The sequence below is a fragment of the Lacerta agilis genome, chromosome 3 (assembly GCF_009819535.1).
Source record: "Lacerta agilis isolate rLacAgi1 chromosome 3, rLacAgi1.pri, whole genome shotgun sequence".
In the NCBI taxonomy this organism is placed as follows: Eukaryota; Metazoa; Chordata; class Lepidosauria; order Squamata; family Lacertidae; genus Lacerta; species Lacerta agilis.
The window spans coordinates 117,169,731-117,188,709 of NC_046314.1; the positions used below are offsets into that span (position 1 = coordinate 117,169,731).

The 18,979-nt window shown below is 53.2% G+C and overlaps 1 protein-coding gene across 7 annotated transcripts in view; it reads left to right on the top strand.

Annotated features, from left to right (window-relative positions):
• DTNB (dystrobrevin beta) overlaps positions 1–18,979 on the top strand; it is a 118,098-nt gene that overhangs the window by 88,758 nt on the left and 10,361 nt on the right. For 2 of the 7 annotated variants that reach the window (XM_033145244.1, XM_033145248.1), the window contains 5 exons: positions 1,632–1,719; positions 2,979–3,064; positions 4,299–4,412; positions 4,845–4,941; positions 6,601–6,621. In XM_033145244.1, the coding sequence (XP_033001135.1) occupies positions 1,632–1,719; positions 2,979–3,064; positions 4,299–4,412; positions 4,845–4,941; positions 6,601–6,621 (406 nt within the window). Of the gene's footprint in view, positions 1–1,628; positions 1,720–2,978; positions 3,065–4,298; positions 4,413–4,844; positions 4,942–6,600; positions 6,622–18,979 lie in introns of all 7 variants that reach the window. The other 5 variants (XM_033145247.1, XM_033145243.1, XM_033145246.1 and 2 more) reach the window with 3 other exon arrangements.

An 18,979-nucleotide genomic window follows, 5' to 3' on the forward strand; every position in this document is an offset into this window, starting at 1 on the left:
CCTTGTTTTGGGGGTGGAGGGAGCCATGGTGGTGTTTGTAAAACATAGAGCCTGGCTTCCCAGACTTTGCACAAGGTAAGAGCACAGAAGCAGAAGCAAAGTTCAGCAAAACAGCAGCAGCAGCAGCAAGGCTGTTTCGTTCTCCCGAGTTTCAGAAACAACCTCCTTTCATTTGCTTCGGAGTTGGTGCCCCAGGAGCCCAGCACATGGGTGCATGAGGCTCTGGTTTGCAAAATGCGTGCTCACCGTTGTGTGCAGAAATGCACACCATCCCTTACATAGGTAAAGGTAAAGGGACCCCTGGCCATTAGGTCCAGTTGCGGACGACTCTAGGGTTGCGGCGCTCATCTCGCTCTATAGGCCGAGGGAGCCGGCGTACAGCTTCCGGGTCATGTGGCCAGCATGACTAAGCCGCTTCTGGCGAACCAGAGCAGCGCATGGAAACGCCGTTTACCTTCCCGCCGGAGCGGTACCTATTTATCTACTCACACTTCGAGGTGCTTTCAAACTGCTAGGTGGGCAGGAGCAGGGACTGAACAACGGGAGCTCACCCCGTCATTGCGGGGATTCGAACCGCCGACCTTCCGATCGGCAAGCCCTAGGCTCATAGCGAGCAGCTTTTTCACAGGAAAGCCCAGCGGAAATGGAATACACACAATCACTTGCTCACCCCACACATTCTCACACACAGCCCAACAGCCAGGGGGATGCCACCTCCCAGGGCATCTTCATCCTAAACAGAAATCGAGATCCAGTTGTGTTTAAGATGGATCTTCTGCTGGGTTCACTTCTGCTCGGCAGAACATTTGGTTGTTGCGTCATTTTAAACAGGGCAAGTTTCCTTCCTTTTTATTTTTACGCACAGGAAACCACCCCAAATGGCTCAGCCACTCCGCTGGTTGGTGCTGTGTGTGTTCAGTCTTAGGTTGCCACAGCTGAAGCCCCTTCAGATTTACAGCCTCAGTCCAATTCTTGCTTCCTGTTTCTTATTCTGGAACTTAGACTCCCATTGTCCAATTCCTCTTTCAAGTTGGTACCAGCCATATATTCCTGAGGCCTTTTGCAGACTCCAGCCGGCTCCCTGTTGCCCAGTTTGCTCGGGCCATTTTGCCATCTTTGTAGCGCTTCAGATTTGCAAAGCTCTTGACAGCTTGCCCCTGCAAAACAAACAAACAAACCTACGTTAAAACCAGTTAAGACAAACACAAGCAGTAAAAGTTTAATAACCCATCGGAGATTCTTCCAGATCCCGCCTCGCTAAAAAGAGGCCCCAGACATCCCACCTGCTGCCAGGGCAGGGCCACCACCCAAAAGGCCTGCACTCATTTGCCACCCTCTGGACCTCCACGAAGAAGGGCCTCAGGTGACGACCGCAGGGTCCAGCTTGGTTCACATGGGGAGAGGTGGCCCTGGAGCTTTTGGACTTCTGAGCCACATCAGGCTTTATAGGTCAAAACCAGAACGTTGACTTGGGCCTGGGAACTAGCCGGTAGCCTTTCCCCACTTTTGACGCTGGTGTGGCAGGAGGTAAGGTGGGAGGGCTCTGACTCCTGTCTGGTGTTGGGCAACTGCGGGCTGCCTTGCCTGACTGGCGCTCATGCTTCTTGGTTTTCTCCCCCCGCCCCCAGCAGCGTCCTGGACAGCCCCAGCAGGCTGGACGAGGAGCACCGACTCATCGCCCGCTACGCTGCCAGGCTAGCTGCCGAAGCTGGAAACGTGGTAAGCAGCCAGTCTGGCCCCCTCTCTCGCTAACGTTTCCCCTGATGGCTGCGGTACGGTATGCTCAGCTGCTGCTTGCCTGGGCAGGTGAGCTGGCAGCGCTGGGCTTCTTTCTAAACATGCTGCAACAATTAAGGAGGAGCGTTTTGCGCTACTGAGTGGGTGTCCCTCCGGTCAATTTCGTCACGTTGCACCGCAGGCGTGGTGCTCAGCCGCCCCCGCCCCCCCAGGCAGTATGGGAGTCACATAATTAGTTGGATGCCAGGCTGGAGCCACGCAGGCTCAGTGTCCCCGGGGGGGGGGGCCTTCCTCCCAGAAAGTCAGCATATTGGAGCAAAGGAAATCTTGTATGCTCGCTTGCTCACGCTTCGCAGCATTTTCATGCTGCCCATTAAGAATAGGTTCTTTGGGTGGTGTACAACTTGTCTATTAAAAGACAAAACAAAACAAAAAGCCGCACCATAAAATATCAAAATGCAGAACATAAAAAGGTTAAAACAGCATCAACATTAAATCAACAGCGGACAACAGTAGCACCCCCCGTCCACAAAGCACTGAAACATGTTTTTAAAAGTGAAAAGCCTGGTGAAGTTTCTAAAAAGGTTGAAACTGGAAGGACCACAACACAGGTACCAGGTGAGCCTCTCTGGGGAGGGCATTTCGTAACTAGGGTGCCACCACTGAAAAGACCATCTCCTTAGTAGCAACTCCTGCAAGAACCTGAGAAGAGCCGGATGGATGGATCAATCCACCTGATTGGCCACAGAGAGGGCAGAGTGCTGGACTACAGGGTCCACTGGTCTGATCCAGAAGGCTCTTATGTTTCTTATGGAGGGTCTGCCCCTGGGGACAAGGCACTTAGCTCAGTTGGTAGAGCATGAGACTCCTTATCCCAGGGTTATGGGTTCGAGCCCCACATTGGGCAAATAATAATGATAATAATGTTATTATTTATACCCTGCCCATCTGGCTGGGTTTCCCCAGCCGCTCTCGGCAGCTCCCAGCAGAACACTAAAAACAGAATAAAACCTCAAACATTAAAAACTTCCCTAAGCAGATTCCTGCATTGCAGGGGGTTGGACTAGATGGCCCTCGGGGTCCCTTCCAACTCCACAATTCTATGACAACCTGATCTGATTTCCTTCCCCATCTTTACCAGCATCTCCCCAGCGCTGTTGGTGATGGGGAGGTGGCTGCTTGCGTGTGTTTCTGTGCTGGGTCCTCGTTGATCCGTGTGTGTCTTTGGGGTCTCTTGACAGCCACGCCCACCAACAGACCTGGGGTTCAACTTCGATGCCAACAAGCAGCAGCGGCAGCTGATAGCAGAGCTGGAGAACAAGAACAGGTAAGGGGCCTTGGGTGGCGTGGAGGAGGGGTGGCAGTCCAGAGCCAGTGTGGTGTAGTGGTTAAGAGCGGTGGACTCATAATCTGGTGAACCGGGTTTGCTTCCCCGCTCCTCCACATGCAGCTGCTGGGTGACCTTGGGCTAGTCACGCTTCTCTGAAGTCTCTCAGCCCCACTCACCTCACAGAGGGTTTGTTGTGGGGGAGGAAGGGAAAGGAGAATGTGAGCCGCTTTGAGACTCCTTCGGGTAGTGATAAAGAGGGATATCAAATCCAAACTCTTCTTACTGGGTTCCTGAGCAAGAGATCTTTTGCCTTCTACCCTTTCCATTGCTGCTGCCTCCCGGTGGGAGTTCTGTGGGTGGGTGCTTTGACAAGGGGACAACCCCGCAAAGATTGGGGAGGGGGACTCCACAATGCAGCTGTTGGATTTTGCAATCCTTACACTCCATCAGTTCGGTGAAAGGTTTTGTTTTTTATTTTTGCATAAGAAAGTTGGGTGGAGAAAAATGAAGGCTTGGCGTTTTAAAGGGGCTTGCCAAATATGAATGCGCTGGCATGGCAAAGAGAGAGAGAGAGAGAGAGATGGGGGAACAGTCTGGACAAGGTCCCCTCTATGCCAGACTCTGGAAGGAGACGGGGACTGGACTGATAGACCCCTGGGGCCCCTTCCAACTCTACAACTCTGTGAAAGCTGGGGGCAGCCCATTCTGCCTCCCCACTGGCCTTGGGTCCACACCTGTTCAAAACTAAGCATGCCACAGGTGGGTCTCCTATTCCAGTGTTTTTCAACCACTGTTCCGCGGCACACTAGTGTGCCGCGAGATGTTGCCTGGTGTGCCGTGGGAAAAATTGAAAAATTCAAGAGAATTACTTTATATATAGTCAATATAGGCACAGAGTTAAATTTTTTAACATTTTCTAATGGTGGTGTGCCTCGTGATTTTTTTCATGAAACAAGTGTGCCTTTGCCCAAAAAAGGTTGAAAAACACTGTCCTATTCCATACTTTTTTCTAGGATGTATCTCTACCTGATGATACGAACCCACCCAAGAATAATTGGGGTGGGTGTGTGGGTTGTTCTGCAGAATCCTGCTAGGCAGTCAGATTGCAGCCCAGCCAGGGCCTGTAGGCAGAGTCCGCCGATTCCACTGACATATTAAACCCTGTTTGGCCTTCCCTGGGAGTTTGGAAAGCAAGAGGGCTAATGCTGGTTCCTTTATTTTACTTGCACAGAGAGATTCTGCAAGAAATTCAGCGGCTGCGGCTGGAGCACGAACAGGCCTCTCAGCCGACACCAGAGAAAGCCCAGCAGAATCCGACGTTGCTGGCGGAACTGAGGCTATTGCGGTAAGAATGTGAGGGGGGTGGGACCCCAGAAGGGAGGTTGCTTGCACAAGAGTACTTATTCATGCAGCAAGCAGTTCAGCTGTGGAACTCCCTGCCACAGGAGACAGGGATGGCCACCAACCTGGATGAATTAGATGAATTCATGGAGGAGGGGGGGGGGTTTCTTATGTTCTTCTGCTGCTGCTGGTTGGCAGTGGCAAACAGACTGAACGGACAGCAGAGCTGTGCCCGTCTCTGATTCTGTGCCACCTTTACCCAAGGCAGAGGGTTTGATGCCTTCTCTTCACCCTCACAACTGCCCTGCTGCGAGGCAGGCAGCTGCATAAGTATTCTGCCCATGAAGATCGGGAAGGATAGGGAAGGCCGTTTCTGAATACCAGTGGAACTGCCCTTCTGGCAAACTGGCCGCTTCTCCTCCTTCAACCCAAACAGGCAAAGGAAGGATGAGCTGGAGCAGCGAATGTCTGCCCTTCAGGAGAGCCGGCGGGAACTGATGGTGCAACTGGAAGGGCTTATGAAGCTGCTCAAGGTAAGGCCTGTCGGCGCTCAGCACCTGCCACATTCGCAGCCACCGGGCGGTTTGTGCATTAAACCTGTGAGATGCCATTTCGGCCCTGCCTTAGGCGGCGAGTCAGGCCATCCTTTTCAACTGGCAGCACTGATCAGGCTTGGACCCAGTCCTTCCAGCACTCAAAGCGTGTGCTCTACCTGACCATAAGCTCCAGCCCTGGCCCTTGTCCTGGGAGGAACCGCCTCCGGAGGGCTGTGTGCAGCCAGATCCAGCCTGCTCTAGCATTCAGAAGCCTCTTTATAGTTGGCAAAGAGGGGCTGCCCTCTTCTCCCTCATTGTCTTTTGTCCCTTCCTGCAGAGAAGGAATTTGCCTGCAGCCTCTTCCAGGTGGTGTGGGTCTTTAGAGGTCCTCTAGCCCAACCCCCTAGGGCTCAAGGCTGTAAATCCAGTGCTAGAAGCACCCTCTATCCTCAGGTATCTGTCCAGCTTATGCCTGAGGAGCTCTAGCAGGGGAGATCCCAGCCCCCAGCCCCACCCCTGCCCCTGACTAGTTCCATTACTGCTTATCCTTAGGAAGTCCATCATCCCGTGTCCCCCCATGTTCAGCCCATTAGGCCCAGCAGGAGGAGGAGAGAGAGAGCCTTTCCCCTCCTCTTGTGTGTTAGCAGCCTTTGGGGGGCTTGAATGGTGCTCTGCTGTGTTGGGATGTGAATAGGTGCCAGGAGGGGATATATTGATTAGATATCACCCTTCCTTCCTCATGTTTGTGAGTTCAGCAGAGTGCATCCCTTTGCAGCTTGACAGGGAAGCTTTGATAGACTAGTTTTAGCCTTTTCGTTTAAGTATTCCAGGGTGCTTTAAGGCAGCCTGGATTTTCCTGGTATTTCCCCCCTTTTCTCCCCCATAAAACAATAACCATGTAGTCCTGAAAAAGGTAAAAATAACATTTACTCACTCAGAACACTTGTCGAAGAGTAACCGATACAGCAGCTTTGTCCAGGCAGGCTTAAAATAGTAATTCAGTTACAAGGACATACCTGTACATAAATCTAGCTTAAGATGTCGCCTGAGCATGGAGCTCAGAGGAGCAGATGTTCTCACATTGCTGGCAGAGAGGGAAGAGGAAGAGGTGAGAGGCAGTGTGCCCAGGCAGGTAAGAGAATATACATTGGCTATGCCCTCTCCTTGTCAGGGGACAGGGGGAGTGCCTCTCTCAGAGTTCTCTCTCTCTAGCAAGCTCCAACAGGAATACGTGGAGCTTCAGCCCCTATCTTGTGCCTATCTAACAAAGCAGGAATTGTTTGTTTGAATATATGTTAAATATCCCACATCCTGTCCCCTGCTCAGTCCTCTGAGTGTCTTCTTTCCCACCCAGGTTTCCTGCATGCAGAACCCAGACCTCACTCCCTCTCTCTCGCTGGACCAGGGATGCACCTAGCCTGTAGCATCCCTGGGAGGGAAGTCAGAGGCAGGTGTGATGGTCTCACACAGCGCAAGGCAACGGCTCCTGCCCTCCCGCATCCCTTCCCTTTGTCCTCCTCCTCCTCCTCCTCCCTTGGTGTCCTTGAGTGTCAGCAGACATGGAGGTCCCTCTTGGGGATCCCTGCCTGTGTCCTGATAATGATTAACTGTCATCTCTCTTTCTCTCACACGTTTGCTTACTGCCAACCTTTATAGGAAGAGGAGCAAAAGCAGGCAGTAAGTTGACACCCCCTGAATCTTTTCTTCACTTTGGTTCTGCATGAAATGACTCTGTGCGGCACTTTCCCATCCTGGTGGGGTTTGGGTGCCCAGGAAGCAAGTGGTGCAGAGCCACCTTTGGGTGCCCAGTGCAGGATGAGGGTGCTTCTGTCTCCCGCAGAGTGTGGGCTTATTAACCCTTGGCACACCGGCTTAATTTCTCAATGTGTTTATTTGCCAAAAACGTAAGACTAACGAGCCAGTCCCGGTTTGATTTGTGTGTGCGTGTGTTTAATGAAATGTGCATGGTTGAAAAGACATGGAAATGCAGAGATCCTCCCGTGTTGCTCTGGTTGCTTTTTCTGCCCTAAGGCACCTGATTGTCTCCCGTCTTTGGGAAATCCTTGCATTCTCCTTCCTGGCCACGCGCACGAGCCCACGCATGGAAACAGACATCCTGCTGCCTTGACAAGCCTGGCTCAGCAAAGCTGTTTCTTCCGGGGGTGGGGTGGGGGGCTCCTCCAAGAGACCTCCTTGTTGAGCGTCCGTCTTGATTTGCTTGTGCAGGGCTTATGCAGAGGTCCAGAGATGGTACAATATTCCGATTGGTTTTGTGTGGAGGTGGCGTGACAAGCAGCGTCTGTCCTGGTCTGCTTGTGTGGGTGGAGACTTTGCTGTGTCCCACCTCCTGCCAACCTAGCAGTTCGAAAGCACACCAGTGCAAGTAGATAAATAGGTAAAGGATCCCTGGTGGCACTGTGTTCTAAACCACTGAGCCTCTTGGGCTTGCAGATCAGAAGGTCGGCGGTTCGCATCCCCACGACGACGGGGTGAGCTCCCCTTGCTCTGTCCCACCTCCTGTCATCCTAGCAGATAAATAGGTACCGCTGCGGTGGGGAGGTAAACGGCATTTCTGTGCACTCTGGCTTCCATCACAGTGTCCCGTTGCGCCAGAGGCGGTTTAGTCCTGCTGGGCACATGACCCAGAAAACTGTCTGCGGACAAACGCTGGCTCCCTCAGCCTGAAGCGAGATGAGCGCCGCAACCCCAGAGTTGCCTTTGACTGGACTTCACCGTCCAGGGGTCCTTGACCTCTACCTTTTGTTTACCTTCTATGTCACTTGCTTATCTGACACTTATTGGTGCAGATGGGTGCCAGCCAACCATTTGAGCATTTCCCCATCACTTTCCTAACCGCAAAAAATACCTTAAAAAAAAAAGTAGACTTGTTGCAGCAGAGTGCTCTAATCCACATTCATTGCATAGACCTAAACTTCCAGTATGCAGCTGAAGCTCTCCAGCAGATTGCTGACAGTCTGCAGGAGACGGTCCCTCCCCATCTCAGGAGATGTCCTTCAGTCCTCGCACCCCAGCAATTAACTCCGAATGCCCTCCAGAGGGAGCCATCCTTCTTTCTTAAGCCAGCAGCAGCAGCAGCAGCAGGATAGAAGGAAGCTGATGGAAGCGCCAAACCTCCGGCCTGCTGGGGCTTCCCTTGGGGATTTGCACATCTGCAGTGATGTGCAGGTCCCCCAAAGACTGGGTTTGGGGAAGGAGAAGCACATTTTCTACGTCTGTTGCAAAAATCTCCATAAGTGGCGGAAAGAGGTGCCGGGAAGCCAAGAATGAACACTTTCCTGCCCTGTTGAAGCCAGGGTGAAAACCCCCCCCCCCCCCCCGCAATAGGCTTCACATGCGCAGAGCCGCCTGATGACTTCACAGTTCTAATCTATCGTAGTTTCTGGTGAGCGTTCACGTCTGTCAAGTGCTTCCCCTTTTCATGACACCTTAATGATGTTTTAGGGGCTACTTCTGGGTTCAGCGCCGTGCGCATGTACGCGATCTCACGTCATTCGGATGCGCCTAAATCAGCAGTTGCCTGTACTTATTATGAGAGATAACGCATCCAGGCAGCTATGCCCAGATCCACTGTCTGTGGAGCCGTTGCCACAACTGGGGACCACTCTCCCCTCCACCAATTCATGTACCTTCCCCTGACGGGCTGCGCACATGCAGCCAGAGACTGTGCCTGTGTGGAAGCTTCCTGTGCTCTCCCCACTTCAGTCGCCTCCTGGTTCTGGGAGACGGGATGCAGGAGAGGGTGAGGAAGCCCCTGGCCCTTCACTTGCCTCTTCCTCCACCTCTTCCAACCCCTCCTGTGCTCCACCCCACAGCTCTGGAGCTTCGCCTGCCTCCTGGCCGGCACAGGTCCCCACAAACCACTGCTCCCCTCCCCCAACTCCAGTCCACACTCATCAACGTCTTGCCAGCCCCTGACAACACCTGTTGAGCAAAGGGGAAGTGGCCATTTTGGTGTGTCTGACTTGGCGTGGAAGGAGCCCAGGGGAGAGACCTGTCCTGCCCACTTTTGCAGTTCCTTCTCAGGCCCCCTGCAAAGCCACTTCCCCAAACCACTTGCACTTCCCTGCGATTCTGGTGGGAACAACCCCCCCCCCCCCATCGATCTACAAGGCAAAGCAAACTTTGCCCTTGGTCAGATTGCAAAGAGGCTCTTGCCCATGTGACTGCTGGCTACTGACCTTTGCAACAACCCCCTGGAAGGTGGCCTTGCTGTCTGGCTACTATCAAGCAGTCACCCACGTGAATTGTCTCTCCTGCTTATCATCACAAATTGCCCCCAGGGTTGAGAGAATACAGCCCCCAACGGCACCTGGGTCTCATAAAAAGCTTCAGAGTTAAATATTGACATGTTTCGCTCCAGAATGGGGAAGAATGGGTTGCCCCTTTCAAGTGAGCTGTCTGCAGACCTTTGAAACTCCCATTTCTGTCTCCCGGGGAGGGCCCAGGAACCGGGCTAAGCCCCAAGGAGTTCCCATGGCAGCCTGGCTGGGGGGGGGGTGTCCCCTGGTCTAGCTGTGGGAGGAGAGGCTTCGTATAGAACTTAAGGTGGGTTTATTTTTCCAAACTAGATTTGGGAAAGAGGATCTGCTCCCACAGATCCATTTTTCCATGACATCATTGTGTAGAAGTACTCATTGCATCCTGAGTAGACCGCAATTTGCTATGTCCAGAGAAACCTGAAAACGTGGTTTGGATCAGCTCTCCGTCACAGGCCTGGAGTCGGAGTGTTCACCAAACTCATTCAGGGCACCAGGTCCACGGAAACATTGCCGCAATTGATCCTGGGAATTAGCACCGCTCGTCCTCCAGGCCATGATCCCCCCGTCTCTTGGCAGAGCCTTTCCCCGCCTCTCCTTTCAGCAGGGTTTGTGGCTGTTCCCTTTATTATCTCACCAGATGCCCCGACTTCCCCACTGGTACTGCTTCTTGAAAAACCTTAGGAATAAGCAAAGTCCAGGATGCTTTTTAGGCTGGGAGCCACAAAGCTCTGCTGAGGCTCCATCCTGGCAACAGGAATGTAGGAGGCCTTCCTGGGAAGCTCTGTGGGCATTGCGAACGAAGGAGGAGCCCTCAGCGCTGGTGCAGAGTAAGGCCTCGGGCTCAGCTGCTGAATCCCACGGGAGAAGAGCCTGGGTGGGAAGCCAGGAAGCGTCACATGACCACTGCGGTGGGAGTCTTCTCTGAAGGCAACGCCCCTTGGCTTCTCCGCGTGAGGAATCCAAGGGGTTTTTTGGGATTCCTGGTCCCACAAAGAGGAAAGCGGAAAGAAGAGAAATCTGAACAAACGGGGCTTTGTGATGTTGGTTTTGGCACAGCTGCCTAGTATCTGAGGAATAAGCTGCTGGATGGGGCTGGAGCCTCTGGGTAGAGGGGGTGGTGGGCTTAGCTTTGGAGATGCTTTAGCAGGGTATACAGTGGCCTCGATCCCTGTCACAAAGGCCAAACGTTGCTGCAGACAAAGAGGAGGAGGTGATGCTTGCTGACAGGTTACTCAGAGGAACAACCAAGCATATAGAAGAACAAGCCTTGCTGAAGCAGAGCCAGCATGGCTTCTGCTCGAGCAAGTATTCTCTCTATTTGAGTTATTTGAGAGCGTCAACAAGCAAATATAGGGGATCCAGTGGATATAAGGTACATGGGTTTTCAAAATTCTTTTCAGAATGCACTGCACCAAAGACTCGCGAGTTAATGGAATAAGAGGGGAGGTCTTCTTGTGGATCAGGAATTGGTTAGGGAGCAGAAAACAGACAAAGATTTCTGCCTTGTCTCCGGCCCCTGCACATAGCTAGCCGTGCCAGGAAGCCGCCATGTTGACAACTTTCTCCATGAACCTTGGGAAGACGTTTGCCATCTTATGAGCTTCCCCACACTTCCTCAGAGACCACCAGGCCCGGCGCCAGGGCCTTTGCTTGCCCACGGATGTCAGCCTGGTGAGGCTGAAACTTCCCTTGAGAAGATGGAGCTCAGGCACTGGCTGTAGATCAGGAACTGTGTTTGTGCTTTTAACTCAAGTGAGCTTGGCTTTCCCTGCAACGCCTGCCTTGGCTCACTGGCTGGACTCCTCTGGGGCAGTTTCAAGCCTCTTTCTGTGGGTCGCTCTCTCTCTCTCTCCAGACGGGGTCTGGCCTGTGCCTCTGCGGAGCCAGGGCTAGACGTCTTGGGCTGCCTTTGGCCCCTTCGCCCTGACGGGACGGTCACTCCATGCCCTGTCCAGGCAGCCCTGTCGGAGGACAAAGGACAGTGGAGGCCCCTTCCTCTGAGGACCCCCTCTCTGTTCCTGGACAGTCGGCACTTCCCGCTTCACACAAGTTAATCATTAGGGCTGCGATGGAGTTTGCCTTCTCCCTGCCGTGGAGCCCCACTCCCGCTGCGCCTCTGCCTCCGTTTGCTCTGGCCTGGAACCGTTGCGTGCAGCCAAGGGGAAGGAGCGAGGGCTGAGTAGGGGGTCTGCAGGCCCTTTTCCCCAAGAAGCCAAATGAGCTGCTTCGCATTTCTGCCGGGATCCTCTCTCGGGCGTGTGCGTGCAAGCCCTGCCGCTCTGTCCTTGACGTTCTCCGCCATCTTAGCTATTTCTGGCTCCCTCGTCCTGCCGCCACAGCGGCGGCAGCAGCAGCAGCCCCCGCGCCACACAGGCTCCCCCGAGCACCACAGCTGCTGCGAGGGCCCCGGACGGATGAGCGTGCGTGCCGGCGCGCTTTAATTTAATTACGCAATTCTGAGCAATTAAACGCAATCTTCTGCCTCGTAATCCCGCCGATCCTGCCTGCTTCCTCCCCCTTCTTCCCATGTGTTTGATTAGACAGCTGTGCTTTTTTTGGGAGCTGCTGGTGCCAGCGGAGGCCCAAAATAGAACATGTGAAATGGACGGTGCACGTCATCTTCCTGCCTGCCTGCCTGCCTCCTTCCCTCCCTTCCCTCCCCCTTACTGTACATTGCTGTCCGGGTGCCAGGAGCACATGCTGCGGCCCTCTCTCCTGGCTGCACATACAAGCACCTTTCCCTCTGCCGCCGCCAAGGCGTTTCTGCGCAGCCCTCGCGAAAGGCAGCAGCCAAGAGGGCGATGGCGTTTGTTTTGTTTAAGCATGCAGCGGCAGAAAGCAGGGAATTGTCCTTCCCCAGCCATCTGCTCACCTGGCTGCCTTCCATTCGCTCAGGAGACAGGGATGAAGAGCCTCTTTCATTCCGTTGCCATGATAACAGGGCCAGTTTCGGAGTTTCAGCAGGGAAAGGGTTATTAACGCTTTGGGGAGAAGAAAGGTCATTAGGCTGCTGGAGTAACAGGGATTGTTCTTGGAAGTTTTGCTGCGATGCATAGAGAAGGGCGACCAAAAGCACGAAGGGCCCTTTCGGAGGCAGGAGCCGCAGCTGACAGGAGCCAAGAATAGGAGCCGCCTGCTACCTGCCTTGCATGGGCTGCTCACCCTAAGCACTCCTCTAAGAGGAAGGCTGGACATCAGGAGAGCCCTGGGGGATCAGGCCAGTGGCCAACCACCTGCGGATGGGAAGCCCACAAGAGCCCCCTCCCCTCCTCTGGCTTCCAGCAAGTGGTCTTCAGAAGCATTGCTGCCTCCCACAGCAGAGGGCAGAGCACAGCCATCCTGGCTGGTGGAGGTCGACAGCCCTCTTCCTCCATGAATTTGTTCAAATAGGTTGCCTTCAGCCTGGCGCCAAGTAGCTCAAGGATTTCTGGCCGTGCAACAGAGCTTTTTCTCCCTCTGCCCCCCACTCCTTCCCGCGTACCCCCTAAATCTGTTCCTCTGCTTCCCCTAGCTCTCTGGAGCAGATTTGGGGCGGGGGGGAAGGAGGGAAGTCCTTTTGTGCTAACAGTAACCCTTGCACTGGCAGGATGCGGGAGTTGAACGTCACCCACGGACCCTAAGCCAGGGCTGCTTCAGAGCTTCTGTCAAGAGGAGGCAGTGCTAGGCGAGGTCAGCCAAAGATGTGGCTTCATGAATCCATGTCTGGCCTCCAGGGGTAGAATCGTAGAATTGTAGAGTTGGAAGGGATCCCAAGGGTCATCTAGTCCAGCCCCCTGCAATGCAGGAATCTCCGCTAAAGCTGTTGGTCTACAATCCCCGCCAGCACCCTTCCTGTCCCCTTCGCGCTGCCTGTTAAGAACCAGGCCTGACTGAACCCCAAGCGCACAGCCAGGTGGGGCCAGAAGCAGCAGAAAGAAGCAGCGCATGGATGGGAAAGTGTGCAGGGGGAACTTATCTCCAAGTCCTCTTCCAGGGGGTGAAAGCTGGCCTCCTCCCTGGCTCAGCACGTGCAGCCGAGCCCAGCGTCCAGCTGCCTGGGGGGTTTATCCTGGCACCCGCCTTCAAGGAGATGCTCTTGCGCAGCAACCATGGATTTCGGTGGGACTTCCTTGCCGGAAACGGGTGCTCGTGCCTCTTCTGCGCCCGGCATCTTTGCAGCAGAAAATGAAGCATCTCGGCTGGCTGGCTTTATTTTTAGTTGGATTTCCAAGTGTGTTTTCTGTTCCTAAATGACTTGGAATGCGAAGGGGCGCAGGCAGCCCGTCCGCGGAGGCATTTGGCTCTCAGGGACCCGACTCCCTTGCCCTGTGCAGCTGGCCTCTGCATAGCAGGACTTCCACGGATCCTGGCTCAGGGGAAGCCTGCAGGGTTACAGTGTGGCCTGGTTTTATTTTTGTAGCCATCCGAGCTCCAGGATTATTGGCCTGCCACTGTCCTCCTCCGCAGCCGTGCCAGAATCGGGCTGGAGGATGACCTGCCTCCCTCGCTTATTTAAAAGAGCCTGGCGGGTCAGACTTCACCGCCAAGCCAGATTCTGAATTGGCCCAGTTCCCGCAGACCACGCTCAGAAGCAAACACCCCCCCCCCCGCCCAGTCCTGATCCCGGCACAGGTGGCAACGACTCCAGCGCTTCTAAGTTTTCTTACTGATTGTGTTTTAATCATCATTCTTGGTTTCATGTTAAACCATCTGAGGGGTCCCTGGAGACATAAATTAACTAAAAGAAACAAGTGAATTTGTAGCTGAGCACACAAGAAGAGCAGCTGGATCCGGCCCTGTGGCCCATCTAGTCTGGCATCCTGTTCTCACAGTGGCCGACCAGATGCCCATTATGGGGAACCAGCAAGGAGGACCCAACCACAAGTGCGTTTCTCCCTCCTGCCGTTTCCAGCAACTGTTATATTCAGAAGCAGTGCTGCCCCCAACTAGGGAGGTAGAGCCGAGCCACTGTGGCTCAGGGCAACCAAGAGCCCTCTCCTCCTCCATGAATCTGTCTAATCCTCTTTTGCAAAATAAAAAAATTCCTTCCAGTAGCACCTTAGAGACCAACTAAGTTTGTTATTGGTATGAGATTTCGTGTGCATGCACACTTCTTGTGTGTATCTGAAGAAGTGTTCATGCACACGAAACAAGAACAAACTTAGTTGGTCTCTAAGGTGCTACTGGAAAGATTTTTTATATTTTGTTTCGACTATGGCAGACCAACACGGCTACCTACCCTCTTCTGCAGCCATCTAAGTTGGTGACCCTCCCTGGCTCCTGGGGGAGCGAGTTCCACAGCTTAACTCAGGGGTCCCCAAACTAAGGCCTGGGGGCCGGATGCGGCCCAATCACCTTCTCAATCCTGCCTGCGGACAGTCCAGGAATCAGTGTGTTTTTACATGAGTAGAATGTGTCCTTTTATTTAAAATGCATCTCTGGGTTATTTGTGGGGCATAGGAATTCGTTCATATTTTTCCCCCCAAAATATAGTCCGGCCCCCCACAAGGTTTGAGGGACAGTGGACCGGCCCCTGGCTGAAAAAGTTTGCTGACCCCTGGCTTAACTACACATTCACAAAGAAGCACTTTCATTTCCCTGCCCTGAATATTCCAGCATTCAGCTCCGCTGGAGGCCCACAAGTCCTAGCGTTACAAGCAAGGGGAGTGCTGGGGAAAGGCTTTTCGCTGCCTGCTTTCTCTGTGCCGTGCCTTCTTTTATAAATGTCTATCACGTTGCCTCTTCCTCGCAACCTGCGGGACCTGCTGCTTGGGTCGCTCTTCACACGACTGGACTTCGGGGTCCTGTGAAAACACGATGGCCAGGGGACAGGACTGGGAGTGGCTGTTGGCTCCAAGGCCTCTCAGCATCCAGACTGACAGTATAAGGGGAGAAGAGGACGGCTTGGTGTGGAAGTGGCCCCTGTCTTGAGATGCCCGTTGGAAGATCTCTGCTGGATCTCCCAAGCACTGGCTTCTTTGGGGATTGAAACACAGCTTAGAACTCTCCCTGCCTAGAGGGGGCAAACTGCAGCTGCCCCCCAGGAAAAGGGATTTGGAGCACCATTAAGGATAACAGGGCGCAAGACCCGGAAAGTAGACCAGCCTCCTCCTGCTTGGAGCCTCCAGGTGTTTGGCACTCCAAGTCCCATCAGCCCTGTCTGGAGATGATGGAGATTGTGGTCGAAACACCTGGGGGGCAACAGCTTGGCGAAGGCTAGGGGAGGCCCATCTTGGGGCGCAAACTGCAAGGAAGCCGCGTGGCACACAAATCCCGTGGTGCAACTCCCGTCCGCCTCAGAGAAATTCCCCGTGGATCATGCCCCATGTTGGTAAACAGAAGACGGCTCTCTGAAATCGGAACCCGCAGGGCCAGCCCTGTCCTCCCCCCTAAAAGGCCGGCTGATTAGAAATGTATGTGCAGACACACTCTGCCCCCCACGAGGAATTCTCCAGCTAGACCAGCTTTTCCTCTGGCGTTGGGGGAAGTACGATTCAGTAATGGAATTCCCCCCCCCCCCCGCTCCCATCTGATGGCGAAGGAGTCGAGTTTGTTTGGCCCTCTGTCAGGAGCTGAGGTCACCCGCTGGCACTGACTCTGCAGGACCCTTTTTTGCAGGCAGAGTTGTCTCTCCAAAACGGAGCCCCCCATTCTGAAATGAGAGAGGCCCCTCTCGACCTCTCCCTGCTACCTTGGGCCACTCATGTGGTGATCTCCTTCTGGCGGCAGCAGCCTCCTGGTGCCCGATTGGCCCCCTCTTTGCCCGGCTTCTGCTGCCCGCTGGGAATCCCTGCTGAAATAAAGCCTCTCTCTGTGCTAGGAGTCTGTGGGGCTCCATCCCAGCTGCTGTTCCTCATGGGCAGACACATGGCACCCCTGCCCTTCTATTTCTGAGGTGCCCCTCTGCTCCAGCCGGGGATGTCTTGGTTTGCGGAAGGTTTCCATTGCCTCCTTCATCAGGCAGAATTTCTAAATGTCTACAGGGCTCCGCATGGGGTCCAGGTAGATATCCCAATCCCCAAGTAGGGCAGGACAAGGGGGGGCCATGTCCATCACCCCCTGCTTGCCCACAAACCCCTTTGGAGACTTGAAAAATGGTGGCTGGTAGATTTTGACAGGTCTCTCTTCTGCATGGTCACCTAACCCTCCTTTTCAAAAATAAAAAACACAATATGATCACATCTTATGCATACCTAATATGCTGATTTCAACCATACACAGATGAAGGCAGGCCGGTTGAAACTGTTCAAGTTAAAGCCAAGCAAATCGGAGAGCTTAAAATCTCTTTTTTGCAGCAGGTCTGCTTGGGGTTGCCCAGCACCTAAAGTGCTTTCTTTTCTTTTTTAAAATATGATTTTTATTATTTTTTACACTATACTACTACAATATAAAATAAATCCAACATTTTCATACATTTTCCACTTTGGCTTACAAAGCCGTGACTTCCCTCAATCCCTCCACATGGCTTTCGGAATTATATCTTGATATTATACTTCTTTAATCAACCATTGCTTACATTATCATAGAATTCCTGCTTACTTTGACTACCATACTTACAATAATATTTCTACACATTAACTACAAAACTTCTTGAAGTCCTATTAGCATATTCAATTGTAAATTGTCTTTTAAATAGTTCGTAAACTTTAACCAGTCTTTGATGAATTTCTGGTCCCGCTGTTCGCGGATTCTTCCCGTCATTTTATCCAGTTCTGCATATTCCGTCAATTTCACTGTCCATTCTTCTTTCGTCGGTAATTCTTCTTGTTTCCATTTTTGTGCTAGCAAAATCCTAGCTGCAGTCACTGCGTATTGGAAAAGTCTAATGTCCTTCTTTTCAATGTCTGTACCTACAATACCTAATAAGAAAGCTTCAGGCTTCTTAACAAAATTATATTTCAACATTTTTGTTAACTCATGATATATCATATCCCAGTACATTCTCACCTTCTTACACTCCCACCACATATGATAAAAGGTACAGCACCTAAAGTGCTTTCAAGGCCTGCTTGGCGCACAGCCTCTGGGAGTGCAGGGGATTCTTCCTGTCTCCCTCTCACCCAGCAATGTGTGATTTCACTGTATTTGCAGAACCCTTAGAAGTGAACCTCTGCGCTGCACCGATTTCTGTAAGCTTGCCTGGGAGCCTTTTGGGCTTAGTGGCAAAGCAGCAGTGCCACAAAGCAGACCCTGCCAGCTTTCCCTGGTCAGTGGCAGCCGCCTCAGGGTGCCAGGGTGGAGCTTTGTGGGGGCTGAGCTGTGCTGTTGTGTGTCCCACTATTTTGCTGCGCGTGACACGACTCCAAGAAACCCTTGGAAGGAAGTTTAATTTAGCCCCACTCGGCATGCGCTGTTCCTCTCCTGCCAACCGGCAGCCCAGGAGACTCCCCACATGGGGGACCACAGCATGGCTCTTGAGACCACACCTGTGACTGCAGGGCCTGCGTGGGTCTGGGGGCACAGCAGGGGTGGAGCGGGAGCAGGGGGCGGGGGATGTGCCCGTGTGCGAATGTGTGGAGACACCCCTTGCTCCTCAGCTGCCCCATTCCGTGCAGCTTCCATGTAAAATGCAGTTTCACTCCAAACGCCTCCGTGTCTCAACTGGCTGCAGGGAGTCCACGTGGAGTTTTGCAAACGGGGTTTGTGTCCCACTGTCCCAGGTCTCTCTGCCTCTCAGGTGTGGGGGCTGTTTATTTGGCTGGGATTTCAGGCTCCATCCTGCCCTCATTCCCAGAGATCCCTCTAAGCGGCTGCATCCTTCTGGTCAGTTTCCTCGTCTGCTTGCCTGGAAGGGGGTTCATCTGGCTGTGGCTTGGCTGCCTCATCCTGCAATAACCTTTCAGCTGCACCTTGGGCCTTTTCCTGGGTCTGTGCTCTGGTGCTGAGTCCCACCCATCCATTCCTGACTCTCCAGGGTGCCTCTGCTGCTGCTTTGCTGTTGAAAATCCCCCCTGGGGATGTGAGTGGTGTTTAAATCTGTCTAAGCCTAACACCTCCTTCATGTATCACTGCCTTGTCTGGCGAAGGGGCTTGAATAACTCAGAGAAACTGAGCTATGCCGTGCAGGGCCACCCAAGATGGACAGATCATAGTGGAGAGTTTAGACTAAACGTGATCCACCCGGAGAAGGAACTGGCAAGCCACTCCCTGCCAGTTATCCCTGCCAAGGAAATTCCATGGACAAAGTGGAAGACAGGAGTGCCTGGCGTACTCTGGCCCATGGGGTCACGAAGAGTCGGACACGACTAAACGGCTAAACAACAACAAAAAGCCAAACACGGACCTTCTTCATTGTGAACCTTGAATCTCAGGAGGTGTGTGGGTGAAAAACCCACAGCAGACCTTTGTTGGCAGAAAAGGAAAATGAGGTTTTTCTGCCTTGTGTTTCTGCGTCTTGCAAGAGAAACCCCACAAGGAGGCTTTCTGTTGTTGTTGTTTTTCTTCCTCCTTTCCCCATCTGGGGCTGGAACCTTTGGGGAGTGCTTTGCCGTAACAACCGCAGGCTGCGTTTTGTTTCGGGATCCGCAGGGCTGCTGCCCACACCATTCTCTGGAGGAGAGTTCCAGATTAAGTCCCTGCCACTCTGGTCCATGGGGTCACGAAGAGTCGGACACGACTGAACGACTGAACAACAACAACACTCTTGGCGGCAAAGAGGAAGGTCTCTGCCATCAAGGAATGTTGTCCTCTAGTCCGTCAGCATCTTTCCCCCAATATCTGCATCAGGGCGTATGTTGGAAAAGGGGTGCAGAAACAGGAGGTGGGAACTGCCTGCT